This window comes from Capsicum annuum, chromosome 12 (genome assembly GCF_002878395.1).
Source record: "Capsicum annuum cultivar UCD-10X-F1 chromosome 12, UCD10Xv1.1, whole genome shotgun sequence".
In the NCBI taxonomy this organism is placed as follows: Eukaryota; Viridiplantae; Streptophyta; class Magnoliopsida; order Solanales; family Solanaceae; genus Capsicum; species Capsicum annuum.
This window is the reverse complement of record NC_061122.1, coordinates 47,002,781-47,025,684: the sequence shown is the minus strand read 5'-3', so window position 1 is coordinate 47,025,684 and position 22,904 is coordinate 47,002,781. Positions and strand designations below refer to the sequence as shown.

The window sequence follows — 22,904 nt, the reverse complement described above, 5'->3', positions numbered from 1 at the left end:
GGAGTATTGTCTTAAGTTAATCAGTTAGCTAAGTATGCTCCTGACTTGATAGCTGACCCTAAAGCGAGTATGAGTAAGTTTGTGACTGGTGTATCCGGGTTAGTTTTGAAGGAGTGTAGAACCGCTATGCTCAATAGAGACATGGATCTTGCTAGGTTAATAATACATGCCCAACAGATAGAGACAGATAAATCTAAGGAGAGGGAGAGATCTAATAAGATATTCAAAACAGGTAGTTACATCTTTTCTCAGGCTGGGTCACAGGGTGGTAATCGTTCTCATCATAGTCAGAAGACTCAGTCTCAGCTCCATCCTCAGCTAGTGTGCCCGCACTAAACTTCAGAGATATCAGTCATGATGAGGTGCCAGGCTCCAAAGCCCAGAGTAGTGTTAGAAGTGAGCACACCTATCCTCTTTGTGGAGAGTATGGCAAGAACCATCTAGGTGCGTGCAGAGCTAATAGTCAGGTATATTTTGGATATGGTAAGCCAGGTCACAGAATACAGGAGTGTAGAGTGTTAGCTCAGAAAAGTAGAGATCCGCGTCAGCAGGGCGCCACTCCTAGTACCACTAGTGGTCAGCGTCATAACTGACTCTATTCACTTCAGACTCACGCCACATCGTCGCTATATTACTGTCACATCAGATGCTATGACATATTTCAAGTTTTTTTCTCTCAATATCACTTAATTGCTTTTTCTTCATTCTACGCCACAAAGCCACCATAAAACCACTATTATTGTCGTCATACCATCACTAAATTCATATATTTCACCACCAAAAATAAAAATAATCATCACAAGTTTCAACCCCTACAAGAAAATCACCATTGAAATTACACCAAAACTACTGTCCCCTCAAAAAAATGCAAAGAAAGACCACAAAATTCAACATATAAAATCAATTCTATCGTTAAGATCGCCATCATCGCCATCAAAAGTCACTTTCAATTTCTTCTTCTTCACCACCCAATAGTTACAACAACACATCACAAAATTGTCATTAGTGTTTACTTGTTCTTAGTACATTAGTTTTTCTTTTCTTTCAGATCTACGTCTTTTTTATCAAAATTTTACACTTTTAGAGAAATTATATCAATAGTACAGAGATAATCGATCATGAAGTTGATAAAAATTACTCTGTTGAATTAGGTATGCCAAAAAAACTGTTGAATTGGGCATGCCAAAAAAAATCTGTTGAATTGAGTCTCCCTAAAAATAAATTTTTCACTTAAAATTCAATGAAAATTTTGTACTTTTTCAATGAAACAACAATTCTCCATCACCAAATGCTATATTTTTTTTAGCCCATAAGTCATTATTTATTTTAGTTTTTTTTAAATGAAATGGATATATGATATTTATTTTAAAAAAATTAAGAATGACGATGGAATATCTAATGATAAAGTAATAATATTAAAATAAAAAAAGTGAAGAAATGAAGTTTTTGAAGTTCTAAATGTTGAAAATTGTCTCTTGTTGAAGAAGAGAGAGAAAGTGATGATGAAGATAAGTGAAGAAAGAGAAAATATAAAATGGTTTGAAAGTTTAAAAAAAACTAAAAAAACACAAATAAATTCTAATAAGCGTGCCTATTTATTTTTTTTTAATTTTTATGTCACATCAGCTTTTAAGGTGAAAATAAATTCACTTTCAAGTAGAGTAGGCGTGTAATAGGTCGTCATAATAGTTTGAGTGTGTCATTGACTTTTTGGGATAAATTCAGGATGTATTTGATGATTTTTCCCAATTATATTTCTATAGGTGTAATGTGTAATATGATACAATTGAAATATTTTTCAACAGGTTGAATTCATTATTCTCTATTATACGAGTATATGTTAGTCAAAATTGAGCAAACTATGTTTACTAATTTACCATCCCAAAAATATCAAAATCAAACTTTAAAATATCAAATCATACTCAATTAATTTGGTATGGTAATTTGACCAATATAAGATATACATTTTTAATTATATTAAAAAAGAAAAAACTACTACTTTATACTATTTTTTCATATAGTTTTGGGGGAAAAGGGTTAAATATACCTTTAAACTTTGTGAAAAGGTCCAAATATGCCTTCCCTTACAAGTTTGGTCCAAATATGCCCTCGTTGTTAAAGTTTAGGAGCAAATATACCTCTTTAGACGTTAAATGATTTGCTGGAAAATTTGCAAGCCCCTTTTTCCTTTTTGTTTTTAATTTTTAATGGCCACATAAGCAAATAATTTCCACATCACAAAAAATAAATTCACCCTACTCTTTTATACCCTGACCCAACCCAAGATCCGACCAAGACCCTTTTAATCACCGTAATACCCTAACCCATTTCACCATATGTTTTATATATACAAAGCAGCTTATTGGAATGCTACAGAGGATAATTTTCCTGTCGTCCTTGAGATTTCAACATGACCTCAAACTCATTGTAATAGACCATGGATTCAATTGAAGCCATAGCAGCCATCACTTCTGGTCACTTACCCCTTTAACTACTTAAATTACTGACTGTAGGTCATTGCTGGAGATGGTGGGTGGGAGCAGCTCTACCAACACATGGGTACAGGGAAGGGAATAAGAAATACAACTAAATTCTTGTGGCAAAACAATAAGGTATTATAACCATAGAGCTTAAACTAGTCATTAACAAAACAACAAAACGGATACAATAACATATCCAGTGAAATCCCACAAGTGGGGTGCCTGGGGATAATAAAGTATACATAGACCTTACTCTAACCTCGCGGAGGAAATAAGACAAAGAATGAGTTCTAAAAAATCTAAACACAAATTACATTCTAAGTGGCTTGGACTTTTCATAAATGGGTGCGCATCGCATCCTCCAACATAAGTGTATTTTTGAAGAATCCGACACTGGTGCAACAACGTTTTTGGAAAGTTCAAGCAACTTAGATTATATCAATCACCATCAAAAAGGTCTTTTTCTCAAATAAGCATGTAAAATGTATAACCTATAGTTTGCAATATATTAGTCTACTTATATATATGGATGGATACAAGCTGGTCTTATTATTGAGTTGACGAATTCTCCATTTCAGGTTTGCAACCTTGCATTTGCAATACTCTGAAAAACTTTCAGGATTTCTTTAAATGTTACCACTCCAACTAAATTGTGATCCTCATCGATGACCCAAATGAAACTCGTAGGATGTGCAAGTGCTTGAATCAGCACAACCACCAATGAACTCCCTGGATAACAAGCAATGGCCTCTGACCGTCTTGTTAAAGATCGTCCTGACACGTTTCTGCTCAACCTCAACTTATCATTAGAAGAACAACTCAAAATTGAAGATGATGAAGACGACGCTGGAAATTCTTCATCCATCAGTTCCATCATTAGGCTAAGTTTTTTCTCTTGCAACCTCATTTTCACCAAACCAATCAAGTTTTCCGAAGGAGCATCACAATCGATGTATGCATAAGATCACCGGATAAAAGAGTCGTAATTGCTGCTGCAATATCTTTATTGCAGTAGGCAAGAGTGGAAGATGAGATTTTCCCTATTAGTCTTTTATCATCATCGACAACTGCCACTACTGTTTGTTCAGTATGCACTAGAATTGAGGGACTCAATTGATAACATAGGCGTAGAAGAGAAGACACCAGTGGAATTTATTTTTTGTGATGTGGCAATTATTTGCTTATGTGGCCATTAAGAATTAAAAAAAAAAAGAAAAAAATGGACTTGCAAATTTCCAGCAAATCACTTAACGTCTAAAGGGGTATATTTGCTCTTAAACTTTAACAACGAGGGCATATTTGAACCAAACTTATAACAGAAGATATATTTAAACTTTTTCGCAAAGTTTAAGAGCATATTTGACCCTTTTCCCTAGTTTTTGAATGTGTAAGTTTTGATTTAAAAATTTAGTCAACTTGAATATGTAAAAAAAAAAAAAAGGGAAAATGACAACTGTACTACGTGAAAGAAAACGCCAAAAAGCAAAATGGCCGAGGCAGTTTTAGGCAAAGGCGCGCAGCAACATATTTGCTACTCTGTACTGTACTCTCTGACACAGCAAAAATGCCAATACCAAAATCGTTTAAATGGAACAGAAAAATAGCTTTTCCCATTGATGTCGTTTATATAAAGTTTGTTGAAGCTGAAATCCACTACAATTCCAAAAGTTTCTCCATCATTTGAAGCTCTTTCATCGTCAATGTAGCACTTCAATGGCGTCTCAAGGCGCCATTTACTGATACAACACTTGCAGATTTTCACCCATTTTTGCTGTTAGTATCTCCTCTTTTACTCAAATTTCTTATTTATTGTTTTGTAAAATTAAATTGTTGTATGTGTTCTCTGAGAATTCCGTTCATAGTAGTGATGGTTTGAACTCGATTGGTGAAGGATTGTTGAACAGCTTGTTATCCAGATGATGTGTTTCCATAGTTCTACAAATTTTTCTATGTTCAAAGTTCAGAAGAGCAGCTGGTTTAATTCAAACTGCTTGTTTTCCATTTCCGTTGTCCTTTTTGTTGCGACTTCATTTTAATTCCAGAAGAACAACTATGTCGTTGTAGTTAAACTGCTTGCTGTATAGACAACAACAACAACAACAAACCCAGTGTATTCCCACCTAGTGGGGTCTGGGGGTAAGATGTACGCAGTCCATACCTCTACCTCTGATGAAGTAGAAAGGTTGTTTCCGATAGACCCCCGGCTCAAGACACGAGATACCACACAAACACATAGTGCAGCACAGAAGCAGATTACATAACATAAATACGACACCCATAAGTAATATAAAGCAGAGGAAAGCAGGGGAAAGCACACAGATTCGTAATACAACATGGAACACGGAACACGGAATCATGACAAGAATAAAACCCCCACCAAGTAATTCCCTACACTAGCGACCCGAACTGGCCCTAATCCTCTGCCGTAATTCACGTCCTCCAGACCTTCCTATCTAGGGTCATGTCCTCAGTGAGCTGTAACTGTTCCATGTCCCGCCTAACCACCTCACCCCAGTACTTCTTCGGCCTACCCCTACCCCGCCTAAAACCATCCAACGCTAGCCTCTCACACCTACGGACCGGGGCATCCATGCCCCTCCTCTTCACGTGTCCGAACCATCTCAATCGTGCTTCCCGCATCTTGCACTCCACTAAAGTCACACCAACCTTCTCCCGGATAGTCTCATTTCGAACTCTATCCCCTCTAGTCAGTCCACACATCCAGCGCAACATCCGCATTTCTGCCACCTTCATTTTTTGGATGTGGGAGTTCTTAACTGGCCAACACTCCGCTCCATACAACAAGGCCGGATGGACTAACACCCTGTAGAATTTGCCTTTAAGCTTGGGCGGCACCTTCTTATCACACAGCACCCCCGACGCGAGTTTCCACTTCATCCATCCCGCTCCAATACGGTGTGAGACATCCTCGTCAATCTCACCGTTACTCTGGATCACGGACCCAAGATACTTGAACTTGTCCCTCTTACATACCTCCTGAGCTTCCAGCTTCACTACTACCTCATTCTCCCGCCTCACGTCATTAAACTTGCATTCCACATACTCTGTCTTGCTTCTGCTCACCCTGAACCCTTTAGACTCAAGAGTTCACCTCCACACCTCTAATTTGTCATTCACACCCCCTCGAGTCTCATCTATCAGAACTACATCGTCTGCAAAAAGCATACACCACGGCACCTCCCCTTGAATACGCCGCGTCAACACATCCATCACCAACGCAAACAAAAAGGGACTAAGAGTAGATCCCTGATGCAATCCTGTCAGGACAGTGAAATGCTCCGAGTCTCCTCCCACCGTCCTCACCTGGGTTTTCGCTCCATCATACATATCCTTAATTACTCTGATATATGCCAGCGGCACCCCACTCACCTCCAAGCATCTCCAAAGCACCTCCCTGGGGACTTTGTCGTAAGCCTTCTCCAGGTCGATAAACACCATGTGCAGATCCTTCTTCCTCTCCCTATACTGCTCCACCAACCTCCGTACCAGGTGGATTGCCTCCGTCGTCGAGCGGCCGGGCATAAATCCGAACTGGTTCTCCGAAATAGACACTATCCGTCTCAGCCTCACCTCGACCACTCTCTCCCAGATCTTCATCGAGTGACTCAATAACTTAATCCCCCTATAGTTATTGCAACTCTGAATGTCCCCCTTATTCTTATAGAGAGGGATCATGGTACTCCACCTCCACGCCTCGGGCATCTTTGCCGTCCTGAAAATTTCATTAAACAATCCAGTCAACCACCTTACACCAGCCTCTCCAACGAACTTCCAAAACTCCACCGGTATCTCATCCGGTCCCGTCGCCCTACCCCTTCGCATCCTGCGGACAGCCTGTCTAACCTCTTCTACCTTAAAACGTCTACAATAGCTAAAATCCCGACACTCCTCTGAGTGCTCCAGTTCCCCTAACACAATAGCTCTATCCCCTTCGTCATTCAAGAGCCCATGAAAATACGACTGCCATCTCTTCTTGATGTGGCCGTCCTCCACCAACACTCTACCGTCCTCCCCCTTAATGCACCTCACCTGATCGAGGTCACGACCCTTCCTCTCCCTAGCCTTAGCGAGTCTAAACAACTTTTTCTCCCCTCCTTTCCCCTGTAACCCTGCATACAAGCTCTCAAAAGCGGCCGTCTTAGCAGCCGTGACTGCTGACTTCGCCTCCTTCCTCGCTAGCTTGTACTCTTTCCTGTACACCCGCTTCTCCTCTTCGTCCTTACTTTCCACCAACTTAGCATACGCCCTTTTCTTGGTCCCCACTTTCTTCTCCACCTCTTCATTCCATCACCAATCCCCCCGATGGTGCCCGGCCCGGCCCCTAGAAACACCCAACACCTCACTTGCATTCTCCCTGATGCACCTTGCCGCCCTGTCCCACATACTATCCACGTCCCCCCTACACTCCCACACCCCCATTCCCGCCAACCTCTCCCCTATCTCCCACGCATTCACTGGCGTCAGGCCGCCCCACTTAATTCTCGGTCTACCCTCCTTACTCCTCCTCTTTCTATTCTTCTTTATACCCAAATCCATAACCAAGAGCCTATGCTGGGTCGAAAGATTCTCACTCGGGATGACTCTCCATTCATTTTTCCCGATCAGTTTGGAAAACTAAATTTCTGTATGTGTTTTCTAAGGATTCCTCTGTATTGTGTTTGTAATACTGATTGTTTAAATTCGACCCAAGGATCTAGCATTTCCTCATGTGTTTAAATCATTACACAATTTTTGGTGTGTTGAAAAGTTCCTCTGTTGTTGCCATTGCATTTTAAGCCCAGAAAACAGTTTTAATTCCAACTGCTTGTTATCCACATGAAATATATACACTCCCCTTTTACTTTTGAAGGAAACAGAAATTCTTAAAATAAATAAATAAATAAATTTCTCTTGGATTCAATCTGTGATTTCGCGGGGAATTGTTACTGGCAGTCGAAGTAGTTCACTTAAATACACCTAGATGGAAGTATTGAGTTTAGAAGAGCTTGTATATGATTGCAATACTACGTGATTGTCTCTAAACAGATTATGTATCTTAGCTTTTTCTGCACTCTTTTATATCAATTGAACCAATTTTTCTAGGAGACAAACTACTTTCAGCGTGCTAGCAATTCTGTATTTTGAGTTTTACATTTTCAGATAATGAAAAATGCATTTTTACTTCCTCCTGCTACTGATTTTGTACTTGAAGTTCTAGATATGCAGGTCTCAAATAGTGTTTAAGCTGCTAGAGGCCAACGTTAATCCGAACCTCATAAACATGAATGACAATATGGAGTCACTTGTTGATTTTCACGTAAAAGATGAGGCAAAAAGGCTGCTTAAAGAGATTGAACTGATGATGAAGAATGTTGAGAATTCTGAATTCTATGCTGGAATGCGACTGGATATCAAACAGAATGAGACAATCCAAAAACATTTGTTTCGCATTTTAGGCTCCCATTCACACGTTCAGGTGGTAGTCTATGCTTTGGGAAGTATCGAGTATAGTTTCAGTTCACAATTTCAGCTTGCTGTAGTTCTCCTACTAAAACGAGATTTTTCCAATTGGATCGGCAATATAGAAATATACGATCCTGTCTTGTCTCCAGCTGATATCATAGTTTTCAAGTAACTAGATCTTGAGGTTCTCACCGTTGATGAAAATTGTAAGAGGAAAGCTGGGACACCGACAATGTTCTACATGCCTAATCCTTATCCTGATCTTTTTGGTAACCTTTTGGGAGCAAACTGGTCTTCATCTTGTCTTAACCAGATTTTTCTGCTGACAAACTCATTTCGCAACACATTCACCAAGCTGCCACTTTGTGATCAGAATCTTTTAGAAACAATACTACGCTTATGTAGCATTCGTGAATTCACAACAGAGATTGACATAAAAACTAGCAGCGATCAGATGTATGCTAATTTGTTCTCAGAATTTGCCTGGCATTTCTTTGATGTGGTTCCCAACGACGACATTGACAAACCGGGATGTTATTGGTTAGAAATGCAAAGGTACTTGGATGTGTGACTAGATACTGACATTTCCATTTATTATCAAATGCAGTTCTCTGTTGTTGTTCTTTTGATACTAGGAACGAAGGCCTTTTATATTCTGTTGGGTATGATTGTTTCATTTCTTTCTTCTCATCATAAGATATGTAAATTTATTCAAGTTCTAGTTGGGGAATCTGTATTTTGTTTGTTGGATCATGCAAAGTACTGTTAAATGATTTGCTTCCAGGAAACAATAGAGTGATAGAGCTGAGCTGAAGGAACAATAGGAGGGTAAAGTGTACTTCATCCCTAAAGATATAACTTGTAGCTTTTTTGTTGCAGGTATCTTGAAATAGGTTTTCTGTATGGTATGCTAAAGAATAAGACCAGTGAGAGTTTTGCACAAATTTTGGGTTGTAATTGTGGCCCTCGTCATTTCAGATGCAACTCGGTTCCTCTTCCTCCAGGTTGGATTAAGCTAAACATCTATGGCATTAGCACAAAGGGTAACCAGCCTGGATGATTTAGTGGCGTTTTCCAAGATGAAAATGGAATGTGTTTAGGTAGGTATAGGGGTGAGATTGATGTCGAAGACAATGTGATTGCTGGACTAGAGGATTTGAGGCTTGGGCTGGTCAGATGCAAGGAAGGGAAACAGAATGTACAGAACTTGATTGTCGAGTCGGATAATGTTATGCTTGTCCAATATGTTATTGGCCGCCCTGAGCCAAATGCAATAACTATGTACAGGTTGAAGGAAATTTCTGACTTGCTGAAACATAGAACTTGTGCATTTCTCTATATCTACAAAGAAGCCAATGAAGCTGCTAGAGACTGGGCTCTGAGAGATGAATGTCCCAATAAAGGGCCAAATGCTGCCTCAGAGAGAAAACTTTATGTAGGAAACCTTCATCTTAACATGACACAGTTACAGCTTAGACAGGTAACTAAACTGAAATCTCTTTATCTGCGTATAGTAGCAAAGCACTAGAATATTCACTCATCATGTGCACCACATAATGCTGGAGGCTTAGATACACAATATTCTGTGATGCTGATCTATCTCGACTAGTAGAATATAACATTCTGAAGAACAAATTATTTTTCTGGAGGAAATAAAGTTCAGCCAAACGCTTATATGGGTATATGTATCAAATACTTCATCAATAAGAAAGAAAAATTCCCTAAGATTTTTTTTCATAGGGAGTTTTTGTTTCTTGCAAGTGATCTATTTGATACAGACACCCATATATGCATTTGCCTGAACTTTATTTCCTCTATAAAACTAATTTTTTTTAAGCATGTGTAATTGACTTTTCTGATGTCCTTGCGACAATAAGACCCATCTCTGACTAAGCTTTTGTCTCCTGATTCTAACTGAATTCTGTTATGTCTGGTCTTTTCAGATTTTTGAAGCTTTTGGGCCAGTAGAGCATGTCAACTTACCTACAGATCCTGAAACAGGACATAGCAAAGGATTTGGGTTTGTTCAAGTCAGTATTTAGTGAACTGCTATATTATCCAGTATATATTCTCTATCATTATTTTATTTCTTTTAGTAACACCTTTATGTTTCAATATGGATTCATCTAGTTTGCTCAACTTGAACATGCAAAGGCGGCTCAAAGTTTGAACGGCAAGCTTGAGATTGGGGGTTGCACCATCAAGGTATGTCGATAAACTGAACTCGCTGATGATATATAGTCTATGTAGAACTTGCTTCTCTAAATTCTGTTGGATTACAGTATTGTTGAGCCTTGACTGGCCTTTTCGGTTTAATGCAGGTTTCATCCTTTACTGAACATGTTGGAGTACAAGATGCTGGAGTTAAAACTGCAGATTTTGATGATGATGCAGGTGACTCGGTGAGTTTGCTTTTAACTCATTATATTGGAGTACCTAGCATGCCATCTTTTCCCTTAAGTAGGTCAGATACTTCAGAAATTATGAGTATGACGGAGGTGGTAAAAGGTCCATACATGTTCTTGTGTTAGAAATGACCAAAGAAAAATTATTTAAGGATGTGTTAGTTAATTAGCTGCATCATCGATATAGTGTCTATTCTCTCTCTCTCTCTCTCTCTTCTTATTTTCCTTTTTCTGTGGGTTTTGTTAGGTATTCAAGAAAAAAGTGACGCAAACTGACAATATAAATATATAAATTTTATGATCATAAAGTTTTATTTAATTTTTGAAGCTGAAATCCACTACAATTCCAAAAGTTTCTCTATCATCAATGACCACCATTTACTGCAACACTTGCAAACTTTCACCTACTTTCTTTTTTCAGTATCTCCTCGTTTACCTCATTTTTCTAAAACCAAAATATAGTACTATATGTTTTGTGAGGGTCTAGCATTTCCGTCTTCCTTTGTTGGTAGTTGCACTGCTTGCTATCCACATGAAATATATACAGACTCCTTTTCCGATCAGTTTGTAAAACTAAATTGCTGTATATATTTTGTGAGCATTCTGTTATGTTCTGTTCGAAATACTGATTTTTTAAATTCGACCTAAGGATCTAGCATTTCCTTATGTGTTTCCATCGTTCAAAAGTTCCTGTGTTGCTATTTCATTTTAAGTCCAGAAGAGCAACTCTTTTAATTTGCCTGTAGTTGAACTGCTCGTCATCCACATGATATAGAGACTCTGTTATACTTTTGAAGGCAAAAGGAAGTTCTAAGAAAAAGGAAAAATAAAAGATTTCTCTTGAATTTGATCTATGATTTCTTTGGGATTTGTACTGGCAGTCGAAGTAGTTGACTGAAATACACCTAGATAAAAGAATTGAGTTTAGAAGAGCTTGTATATGATTGCAAATCCTACGTAATTGTCTCTGAACAGATCATGTCTCTTAGCTTTAGCTGCACTCTTTTGTATCAGTCGCACCAATTTATAATAGAGAAGATGTCAATGAGTTGTTTCTTCAAATATATTTCTGGCTTGAAACGTGCGATATTTTTCTAGGAGACAAGCTACTTTCAGCCTTCTAGCTATTCTGTATTATTGAGTTCTACACTTTCAGATAAAGAGAAATGCATTGTTTCTTCCCCCTGCTACTGATTTTGTACTTGGAGTTCTAGATTTGCAGGTCCCAAATAGTGTTTAAGCTGCTACAGGCCAACGTTAATCTGAACCTCATAAACATGAATGACTATATGGAGTCAAATGTTGATTTTCACATAAAAGATGAGGCAGAAAGGTTGCTTAAAGAGATTGAACTAATGATGAAGAATGTTGAGAACTCTGAATTCTATGCTGGAATACGATTGGATCTCAAACAGAATGCGACAATCCAAAAACATTTGTTTCGCCTTTTAGGCTCCCATTCACATGTTCAGGTGGTAATCTGTGCTTTGGGAAGCATCGAATATAGTTTCAGTTCACAATTTCATCTTGCCTTAGTTCTCCTACTAAAACGAGATTTTTCCAATTGGATTGGCAATGTAGAAATATACAATCCTGTCATGTCTCCAGCTGATATCATAGTTTTCAAGGAACTAGGTCCTGAGGTTCTCACCATTGATGAAAATTGTAAGAGGAAAGCTGGGGGACCAACAAATGTTCTACATGCCTAGTCCTCGCTATAATCTTATTGGCAACCTATTGGGAGCGAACTGATCTTCATGTTGTCTTAACCAGATTTTTTTTCTGACAAGATCATTTCGCAACACGTGCACCGAGATGCCAGTTTGTGATCAGAATAGTCTAGAAACAATGCTACTCTTATGTAGTATTCATGATTTCACAACAGTGATTGACATATAAACCAGCAACGATCAGATGTATGCTAATTTGTTTTCAGGATTTGCCTGGCATTTCTTTGACGTGGTTCCCAACAACGACCTTGACAAAACGGAAGTTGTTGGTTAGAAATGCAAAGGTACTTGGATTTGTGACTAGATACTGAAATTTCCATTTGTTATCAAATACAGTTCTCTGTTGTTCTATTGATACTGGGTAACAAAGGCCTTTTAATTTCTGTTGCGTATGATTGTTCCATTTCTTCTTCTCGTCATAAGATATGTAAAATGATTTAAGTGCTAGTTGTAGGGTCCGTATTTTGTTTGTTGGATCATGCAAAGTACTTTTAAATTATTTGCTTCCAGGAAAAAATAGTAGTAGAGCTGAGCTAAAGGATCAATAGGTAGATACGGAGAACTTCATTCCTAAAGGTGTAACTTGTAAATTTTGTGTTGCAGGTATCTTGGAATAGATTTTATATATCGCATGCTAAAGAATGAGTCTAGTGAGAGATTTGCACAAATTTTGGGTCATACTCGTGGCCCTCGTCATTTGAGATGCATCTCGGTTCCTCTTCCTCCAGGTTGGATAAAGCTAAACATCTACGGTGTTGGCACAAAGGGTAACCAGCTAGGACAATTTAGTGGTGTCTTCCGAGATGAAAATGGAATGGGTTTAAGTAGGTATAGGGGTGAGATTGATGTCGAAGACAATGCGATTGCTGGCCTAGAAGCCTTGAGGCTTGGGCTGGTCAGATGCAAAGAAGGAAAACCAAATGCACGGAAGTTGCTTGTGGAGTCCGATAATGTTATGCTTGTTCAGTATGTTAATGGTCGCCCTGAGCCAAATCCAATAACTATGTACAGGTTGAAGGAAATTTTTGACTTGCTGAAACATATAACTTGTGCATTTCTCTATATCTATGAAGAAGCCAATGAAGCTGCTAGAGACTGGGTTCTGAGAGATGAATGTCACAATAAAGGGCCAAAGGCTGCCTCAGAGAGAACTTTATGTAGGAAATCTTCATTTTAACATGACAGAGTTACAGCTTAGACAGGTAACTAGACTGGCATCTCTTTATCTGCGTACAATAATAAAGCACTAGAATATTCACTCGTCATGTTCACCACATAATGGTGGAGGCTTAAATGCAAAATACTCCGCGATGCTGATCTACAGTTCCTTGTAGAATATAACATGTTGAAGAACAATTTAATGTTACAGAGGAAATAAAGTTCACACAAACACTTATATGGGTGTATGCATCAAATACTTCATTTATAAGAGAAAAAATCGCTAAGGTTTTTTTCATTAGGAATTTATTATTTTTTGAAATGATGTATTTGATACAGACGACCATATATGCGTTTGCCTGAACTTTATTTCCTCTATAACAGTAATTGGTTCTTCAGCATGTTCAATTTACTTTTCCAATGTCCTTGCTACAATAAGACCCATCTCTGACTAAGCTTTTATTTTCTGTTTCTAATTGTATCCTTTTATGTTTGGTGTATTCAGATTTTTGAAGCTTTTGGGCCAGTAGAGCTTGTTCAATTACCTATAGATCCTGAAACAGGACATTGCAAAGGATTTGGATTTGTTCAAGTCAGTATTTTAGTGAACTGCTATATGATCCAGTGTATATTTTCTATCATTATTTTATTTCTTTTAGTAATGCCTTTATGTTTCAATTTGGGTTCATCTTAGTTTGCTCAACTTGAGCATGCAAAGGCGGCTCAAAGTTTGAATGGAAAGCTTGAGATTGCGGGTCGCACCATCAAGGTATGTCTGTAGACTGAACTTGTTGTGATGAGATAGTCGTCGTAGACCATGCTTTTCTCTGAATACTGTTGGATGATAGTATTACTGAGCTTTGAGTGGCCATTTTGGTTCAATGATGGTTTCATCCGTCATTCTTTCTACCACTGCAATGTAAAAAAAGTAATTATCTAAGGGCACACACATCGAATGCACCTTTTCGACTAGTTGATGCATAATTTTCTCACGTTTGACTAAACATCCTCAAAGGATCTCAGTTAGCAGTGATCTGATTTCATCCACTCTAGGAGGTCTGAAGTACTGGGAATGGAACTTTTAACTTTTAGCTTGTCCATTCTGAAGCTGCTCAGGAAGCAGCAACCTAATTTAATTCATAATATGCATATGAAAATTAGTGGGAAGTCTTTCTTTTCTCTCTTCCCATTCCTTTTAACTGACGAAAAATGTTTTTTTTAATCAAATGTTTTTGGTAACTCTGAATATGGATGACTGTTACATTAGAAATCTGATGATTTCATTTGCTCTGATATTAAGCTGCACAGAGATGAAAAAAGAACTTCCATTTGAGAACTGTAGGAGGCTGCTTATCATTGCCATCTCTATCGTAAAGTGCAAACCCATCTGAATCATTTTTCTATATTCCAGGTATTCAACGCTCTATCAAGGGCCTTGCTTATGGCAATATTGGACGATGTGGGTGCTGTTTCAGGGTTTGTACAGCTTTCCCCCTCTTTTGGGTGCTCTAGCTTCAGGTATATTTGTCGCATGTTTTGCGTGCAAATCTAATGCTCAAATTTTCTTCGACAGTGTTGCGGGTACACTTGGAGTTCCTGCAGAAGCTCCAGGTCAGCCAGCAATGAGCATGCCAACAGGTGGGGCAACAGCTTTTCCAAATATGCTCCCAACGCAAGACTTTGCTTCCATGGTTCCCGAACCTATTGGAATTCCCAGCGAGTGTTTGCTATTGAAAATCATGCTTGATCCTGCAACTGAGGTTTGTGTCACCGTGGAATTTCATATTTAACCGCAAATTTGTGATGCATCAAGGATAGAGAGGTGCATATCTGATTCTCTATATTATTATTTCACAATATATTGATCTTTCAATTATGTGTTGCAGATGGATCCAGAATTTTATTTGGATATTAAAGATTATGTCAAGCAGGAGTGTTCTAAGTATGGTAGGGTCAAGCATATCCATGTGGACAAGTATGTGGTTAATTTATTTGGTGTCGAGTTTTGTGCTTTGACTTCTAAAATGCATTCGTTTCTTTGACTGGGATATCCTTTAATTTATTTGAGTACTTCCATATAAGATTTTCCTTTTCCTCTTCTTTGCAGCCGGTCTTTCTTTATATTCTAGACAACAAAAAGCCTCTTCTTTGTCTTGGAGAAAAAGGAAAGACCTAAGAGATTTTTAGGTTTATAATCGAACTAAACTATGCATGTGACTCAAATTTGATTGTCGAATGACCTATGGTTTTTCAATTGGCTAGCTCTTCATTCCTGTTTGACAACTCTCATTCTCAAATACCATGATCCAATAATCAGCTATATCATTCAGCTACCTACTGTTAAATAAACGGTATTTTCATCAGCTATTGATCCTAGATGTATCACTTGGCAGGAATAGCTCTGGTTACGTGTACTTGTGGTTTGATAGTGTCGAAGCTGCATCTCGTGCTCAACAAGCTATGCACAAGCGATGGTTTGCTGGCAGATCAATTTCAGCCATCTTCTTGGTAAATGCCTAAATTCTCTGAGCATTTTCATGTCCTTATCTGCTTTCTCCTTTTTAAGGGTTCATGGAATGTGTTGTTCATTTTTTTGGGGCGGGGATGTGGGGGGATGGTGGCGGCGGTGGGGAATCTTAATTTCTAGCCTGTTAGTCTTTTTCTTAAAGTGCTTGCCTGTTCCTATTCTGTTTATTTGTGGCATTTTGATTCCAGGGAAGATACTCTGTTCAATTTAAGTTCTGTGCAAAGATATTCTATTGAAAGAAATGGCAGGTATCTGTGAAGTGACATTGGAGTTCAGACCCAAAAAAAAAAAAAAAATCCCCAGTAAGAACAACTCGTAACGCAGTGAAATTACTAGGCCTCGCATTCTTCTACCCAACCCATCAATCTTTTGGGTGCTTACTAACTTCGGGGTTAATTATCACAGCCTAGCTTTAAATGAAAAAACACAGATTTTCTGAATGTATTTTTTCTTCTGTTGTGCTGGTGCAGCAACATTATGAATATGATGCCAAGTTCAAAGGTACAGACGGAGGCTAATCCAGAATATCTGAAGACTGTTGATTTGGTTATTGTAATTGCGAAACCACAGCTGATTTTGTGTTAAAATTCGGATGTTAGTGATATCAATGACTCATTAAGGGCTCTGGATACTCGGGCAGCAAGAATATTCTCATTTTAATCAATCATGACACTTAGAGCCCTACTTATTTTCAATTGATGGAAGTATGAATAAATTATTCAGAGCTCAATCCATTCTGTGCTTTTTTTGGGAACTTATTTGCTCTTAATAGATCTGGTTTATTCACATCAGTTTGACCCCTACCTATAACTTGCACCAATCACCTCCACTGCTAGCAAGAACCATCAGTTACTCCAATCACCACCTTAACTGCAAACTTAATTATCCGGTGTTCAGCTTTTAGAGCTTAAATATTAATAAAATGAGTTCAACCAGACGTCTTAATTTTAATAAGTAGCAATTGGGCTGAAGTAGTAAATCTCAGTGCACGGATTGATCTCTCTGTGAGCAACTTGCATTTCTCTTACCTCTCTTCTTAGTTGAGTTCGCTTGATGGGCTGTTCAAATCTCCACCATGTAGTTGAATTCGATTGCTTATCTAGGGATCTTTAATTTTCCCAACTATAACATATTAAAAGAATATAATTTCAGAACATATCAAAACAAAAACCTAAACCCGCAAGGGTTGGCTGAGTGATTTCTTACATAGGAGACTCGGCATGGATTACCCTCACCATGCATCAACAGACTTTTCAGTCACAACTTGTGCACCAGACTTGTCTAGTGCAATTTATCTCTCTTGTAGTTTGTACTCTATTTCATAGGAGCGGATTTATCCAATGCCCACGTGAAGAGTAACTAATAATTCTAGAGCTTGGGCGATCTAAGATCATCAGCTTTAAAAACATGATTATGATGGCTATGAGTAGAGTTTTGGGCTAAAAGTATCTCTGTTGGAGTAGATCAATATTGGTCCTTCAAATATAATCTGAGCACTTTTAAGGAGGGACGAATTCTAACTGTGTGAATTTGACACTGATATTTCTTTCTTGGTTGGTGCACATTCTTTTTTCTTCTTGTCGTCTTCATTTCTTAGGATTATATAGTATGTAGCTAGGGGCTTTGAGCTGTAGGTGATAAAAAAGTTTTAAAATAAGGTGTAGGTGACACAAGTCTTAATTATTGAAGGAAGGTGACAATTACTTTATTATGAATTAAGAAAGTTCGGTAAGTTTGAGAATAGCTCAGAAGTTTTTAAATTTACACTTTGATCCCAATGTTTACCTAATATAACGGAAAACGGAGGGGAAAAAGGCGTATTTCTCTTGCTTCTCATCCATTATTTTTTCTCTCTCTTAGCGATTTTTATTGTTCATTGTTGTTGCTGCTTTATTCATCGTCTTCTGCTTCATTATCATCATCTTCTACTTCATTATCATCTTCCTCTTCTTCTTGTTGACCATTTGTTGTTGTTGTTGTTGTTACCAGTACTATTGCTATTTGACTAATTTCTTAGGTCAAATTTTGTTTCGTACATCACTTTCCACTTTAACATTACTTCATAGGAGACTTTGGTAAGTCAAATTACGATTTTTAGTTGAATTTGTCATCTGGGTAATTGCTATTGTACTATTTTTCCAACAATGGATAAAACCCGATCATGAATCCAACATAAGAGCCATCTGTTTAAACAGATAAATCATCTGTTGCGTCAGATGAGACATCCGTTTCAACAGAAAAATGATATGTTGGATTCATGTTTATGGTTCTATAGGCCGTAACATGAATCGAACAGATGGGTCATTTGTTGCAACAGATAATTTATCTGTTTAAACAGATTAGTTATCTGGTGCAAAGTGATAAATATCTGTTGCAACAAATTATTAATCTATTGCAACAGAACCTGAACTTGATTCCAACAGACGTGTTGTCTGTTGCAATGGGGTAAATATCTGTTACAACAGATTATTAACCTGTTGTAAAAGAACCTGAACTCGATTCCAACAGACGATAAATATCTGTTGCAACATATTACTAATATATTGCGATAAAACTTGACCTCGATTCCAACAGATCCTCATCTGTTGCAACAGGTTAATTATCTGTTACAACATGTCACTTATCTGTTGGAATCAGCTTCAAAGGTGCCTTAGTACTGTAACATCAATCCCAACAGATATATAGTCTATTGCAATATATAATTCACTCGTTACAACAGATGAGTCGTCTGTTGAAATCAGCTTCAGGAGCGTAACATGAATCCTAATAGGTAAGTAATCTATTGCGACTAATCACACATCTGTTGGGATTGATTTACCGCACTATGAAATCACTATTAACTTTTTTTAACAAATGACTTTATTTAGGTACCACTAATGAAGGGATCAATAACAATAGGGGTGGATTGTCATGGTCAATGGATCAAGAAGAGTAATCGATATGTATGACATTGGAATAAGGGTGAAATGCTAGAGAAGATATCTATGATAGTCCAAAGTGATGTTTTGTATGATGATTTTGTAAACTTAAGCATCATTTATTGTGGACTGAATTGTCAACCGGAAGAACTCGTCATCAGCTACATGCACAGCTTCTTTGAAAATCAGAGGGTACTGCCTTTCAAGATAACCGATCAGGTTTGGTTGCGTGCTTATCTTAGTGATTCATCCAGGCCGGTGTTAAGGGTGTACGTGGTTGAAAAGATAAGAGAGAATGAGAACCAAAACGTGGAAGAAGAACAACAACAAGACATCTTTGATGATAGGTTGGATGATCTAGACATGAATATTCAAGATAATGATCAAACACCTACACCAGTTGATGCAACCAATACGATGGGTAGTTCTTCTCAATCGACACAGTCTGGAAATCTTCAAGATGACGGGACCAACTTTTTTATTGGAATGTTATTCAATGACAAGAATGAACTATCTACCACTTTGTTTATTTCTTTCTTGAAAAAAGATTTCAGAATAAAGAAAGTGATTAATTCGAGCAATGTCTTTTACTTCAAATGTGCTAATGCGAACGGCAAGTGGTGGTTGAGAGCGGTGAAGTACGAAAGTTCTGACAGATTCATCACTCATAAACATGAAAAGCATTACACATGTGGTTCGGAGCACATATCTGGCCAAAATCCTCACGCCACGGCAAAGGTCCTCGGTGAATATTTCAAGAGTAATTTTCCCGATGGCAAAGGCCTTTCAACAAGGGTTCTGGCCAGTCAACTCCTTATAGAATTGGGTGTCCTGGTCAGTATTGGAAGACATATACGGCCGTGGGGATTGCCAAAGACTTGGTTGGGGGACACACGAGCATGGGTATACAGTCCTGAAGGCCTACCATTACATGATTGAGTCGACAAATCTCAGAAGTAAGACATCATTGCATATTGATGAAAATTAAAGGTTCAAGTACTTTTTTGTATCCTATGGTGCTTGGATTCAAGGTTTTCAATATTTGAGAAAAGGCATAGCTGTCGATGGTACTTTCTTGAGGAGCACGTATAATGGAGTTCTACTAGCGGCGGTGGCACAGGATGCGGAGAATCACATCTTTCCTATCGCTTTTTGTGTAGCGGACAAGGAATGTAATACCTCTTATGAATTTTTTTCAAACAATTGCGAAGCTGCGTCGAAGATACCGAAGAGTTGTGTTTTGTTTCGGATAGAAATTCAAGTATTCCAAAGATAGGTTCATTTTCCTTTACTTCAGCTTACTTTGGTTGTTGCATCAGGTATCTTGGAGAGAATATTCGGACCAACTATCATAATGAAAGGGTCGTGACCCTTTTTTATAGAGCAGCTAAAGCATATAGTAGAGAGGAGTTTTTATACCATTTCAATCAAATAATAGATGTGAATCCCAAGGTAGCAGAACTTCTCATACATGTCGGTTTCAAAAGATGGAGCCGGACATTTTGTCCGGCAGATAGGTACATTCTTATAAATTAATGTCTTGTTTGAGTTACAAGTTTAGTATAATGTCGTACTAAGTGATTCTGTTGTATAGGTACAATATTATGACATCAAATATTGTTTAATCGATGAATTCATTATTTGGCAATGAAAGAGAATTTTCCATTAAGGCTATGCTTGAAGTAATAAACAAGAAGTATGATCGATTTTTTAATGAAAGGCATGTGCAGTTTAAGGGCCTAAAAAGAACCCGATTTGTTCTCGAAATCAAAAAAATAATATCAACGAACGTCAGTTTGGGGAATAGGTTATTATCTCATAAAAATAGAAGATTAAAAATTCAGTATCACCGTTCATGGTGATGTTGCCATAGTCGATCTTCAAACAAGATCTTGTACCTGCAGAGTTTTTGACTTGGACAAAATACCTAGTCCACATGCCATGGCAGCGCTTTGAGCTTAATACGGTCCAAAAAATGGACCTAAATTTTATGAGCACTCCTCTCAATATTATTCGGTGGAAGAATATGAAATGGCATATAGTGGGCATATTACTCTGGTGCCTCCCGAAGAATCTTGGGTTGTTCCTGCAGAGATTTTGGAGAGATTAATACCTCCTCCATATATTGACCCAAGCACTATCAAACCGGGAAGAAAGCCATCTAAGAGGAGGCGTGGAGTCGGAGAATCACTTTCATCAAGAAGAAATAAGTGCTCCGTATGTAAGCGCGCTGGCTACAAAAGAACTACATTCCCGGATCGAAATCCACCATGATCGTTGTAATTGCAGAAACTTATGTAGTTGTTTATTGTGGACTTTTATATATTTAACTCATTGTTGTAAACGTAATGTTATCATTTATTATATATAAAATATCCCTTTTAATAACTTGTGCATCAATAAAAAGAGGCAAAACATGAACTAAATAATACAGCAGACCATAATTATTCTCAACAGATTAACCATCTGTGGTAATAGATGGACATTAACCGGAAGAACACAACACAGTTCCATCAAACTAGAATATTTTCCTCCAATAGATGACAAATCTGTCGCAACAGATAGATAATCTGTTGACAGAAACCCAACAGATGACCAATCTATTCCAACACATGGTCCATCTGTTGAAAGAACTCAAAAGTCAAAATTTCTATTGCTACTGGATTCAAAATTTCTCCTTACCTCCAACTGTTGATATGTTAACATTAACATGTATGTTTAGAAGAAATAGACAATGAAAATTGAATAAGAATTAAAAAGTCAAAGTCGACTAAAAATAAAATTTTCATTAAACAAAAAATAAAATATATTACGTATAGATCCGATATAGAAATATTAAAATACATATGCTAAAAAAAATGCATTCTAATTCTAATTGTTATTATCATCATCATTAATGACAGTCGGCCAATCAACTCGCAGCAGTAGGGCCCTCATCAACATCTATATCTCTCTGAACATCGTCGCTCTCATGGCGACCAACCCCCTCTGCAGGTCATTAACCTATCTCTGAAGTTTCCGCACTGTGTCGCGCGAAATAACAATGTCCCAAATAAGATCAGTCATATCTAGAACACGCATGAATTAACAAATATAAAGAAAAAAAGTCCAAATATAATACAACGTATACTACCAACTGGTAGATTTACAATGGAAAAAAAACTTACTTTAATGAGAAAGGAATATGCTCTTTGAAGAGAAGTGGTTGAAGATGTCACACGAAAAGAATTAATGCAAGAAATAAATAAAGTTTAGTAGAATGAAGATTAAGGAGGGACCTATTTATAGAGGATTGAATCTGGATGTGTCAGGCCAAAAGGAATGACTGTTAAGTGCCATTGTATTAATTACAGTCAAACTGGTGGCATTTTATTTTCTGTGAAAATTCGCGACTTTTTCTTTCACATTAATACTTCTCACCTTTTCAAAATAGTTTTGAGACTTGATAACAACCGTTATTATTGAGTTGTTGCAATAGATCATCCATCTGTCACAATAAATTTATCATCTATTGCAACAGATTATCTGTATATGTAATAGATGGTCTGTCAAAAATAGATTTACCATCTGTTGCAACAGATGGTTTATCTGTGCAATAGTTGAGATATCTGTTGCAATATATGTATTATCTATTACGACAGATGGTCCATCTTTTGGAGGTGTTTTGATTTCTTCTAACAGCTCATTCATTAGTTGCAACAGATAGAGGATTCAATTTTTCAACTGTTTTGAATATGTTAGATAAAAAGTCATGACTACCTCTTTTTTAATAGTCATCATATACATGCAAATGAATAAACATTATCTGGTCTGTCACAACAGATTTACCATCTGTTGCAATATATAGATTATCTATTGGGACAGATGGACCATATGTTGGAGGAGATGTTTTGATTTCTTCTAACAGTTGATTCATCAGTTACAAAAGATGGAGAATTCAGTTCATCAGCTATTTTGAATGTGTTAGATAAAAAGTCATGACTCTTCGCCTCTTTTTAATAGTCATCACATGCGTGCAGATAAATAAACAATGTTTGGTCTGTCGCAACAGATTTACTATCTGTTGCAACATATGAATTATCTGTTGTGATAGATGGACCATATGTTGGAGGAGATGTTTTGATTTCTTCCAACAGCTGATTCATCAATTACAATAGATAGAGATTTTGATTCATCAACTATTTTGAATGTGTTAAGATAAAAAGTCACGACTCTTCACACCT

At 37.6% G+C, this 22,904-nt stretch overlaps 2 protein-coding genes across 2 annotated transcripts; one reads left to right on the top strand and one right to left on the bottom strand.

The window, feature by feature from the left end:
• Positions 1–3,054: 3,054 nt before the first annotated feature.
• Positions 3,055–3,387, bottom strand: LOC107849273 (CBS domain-containing protein CBSX5-like). The gene has a single exon (XM_016693892.1). The coding sequence runs from the start codon at positions 3,385–3,387 to the stop codon at positions 3,055–3,057; it is 333 nt and encodes a 110-aa protein (XP_016549378.1).
• A 569-nt stretch (positions 3,388–3,956) lies between these two features.
• On the top strand, positions 3,957–16,517 carry LOC107849274. Its single transcript, XM_047401568.1, has 18 exons — positions 3,957–4,253; positions 7,699–8,498; positions 8,823–9,423; positions 9,887–9,973; positions 10,074–10,148; positions 10,265–10,345; positions 11,563–12,051; positions 12,285–12,362; positions 12,415–12,467; positions 12,682–13,048; positions 13,188–13,280; positions 13,742–13,828; positions 13,931–14,005; positions 14,648–14,712; positions 14,810–14,996; positions 15,123–15,211; positions 15,630–15,744; positions 16,234–16,517. Exons 3-18 carry the CDS (start codon positions 9,034–9,036, stop codon positions 16,279–16,281), a joined length of 2,379 nt encoding a protein of 792 aa, XP_047257524.1. The 5' UTR covers positions 3,957–4,253; positions 7,699–8,498; positions 8,823–9,033; the 3' UTR covers positions 16,282–16,517.
• The last annotated feature ends 6,387 nt before the right edge of the window (positions 16,518–22,904 follow it).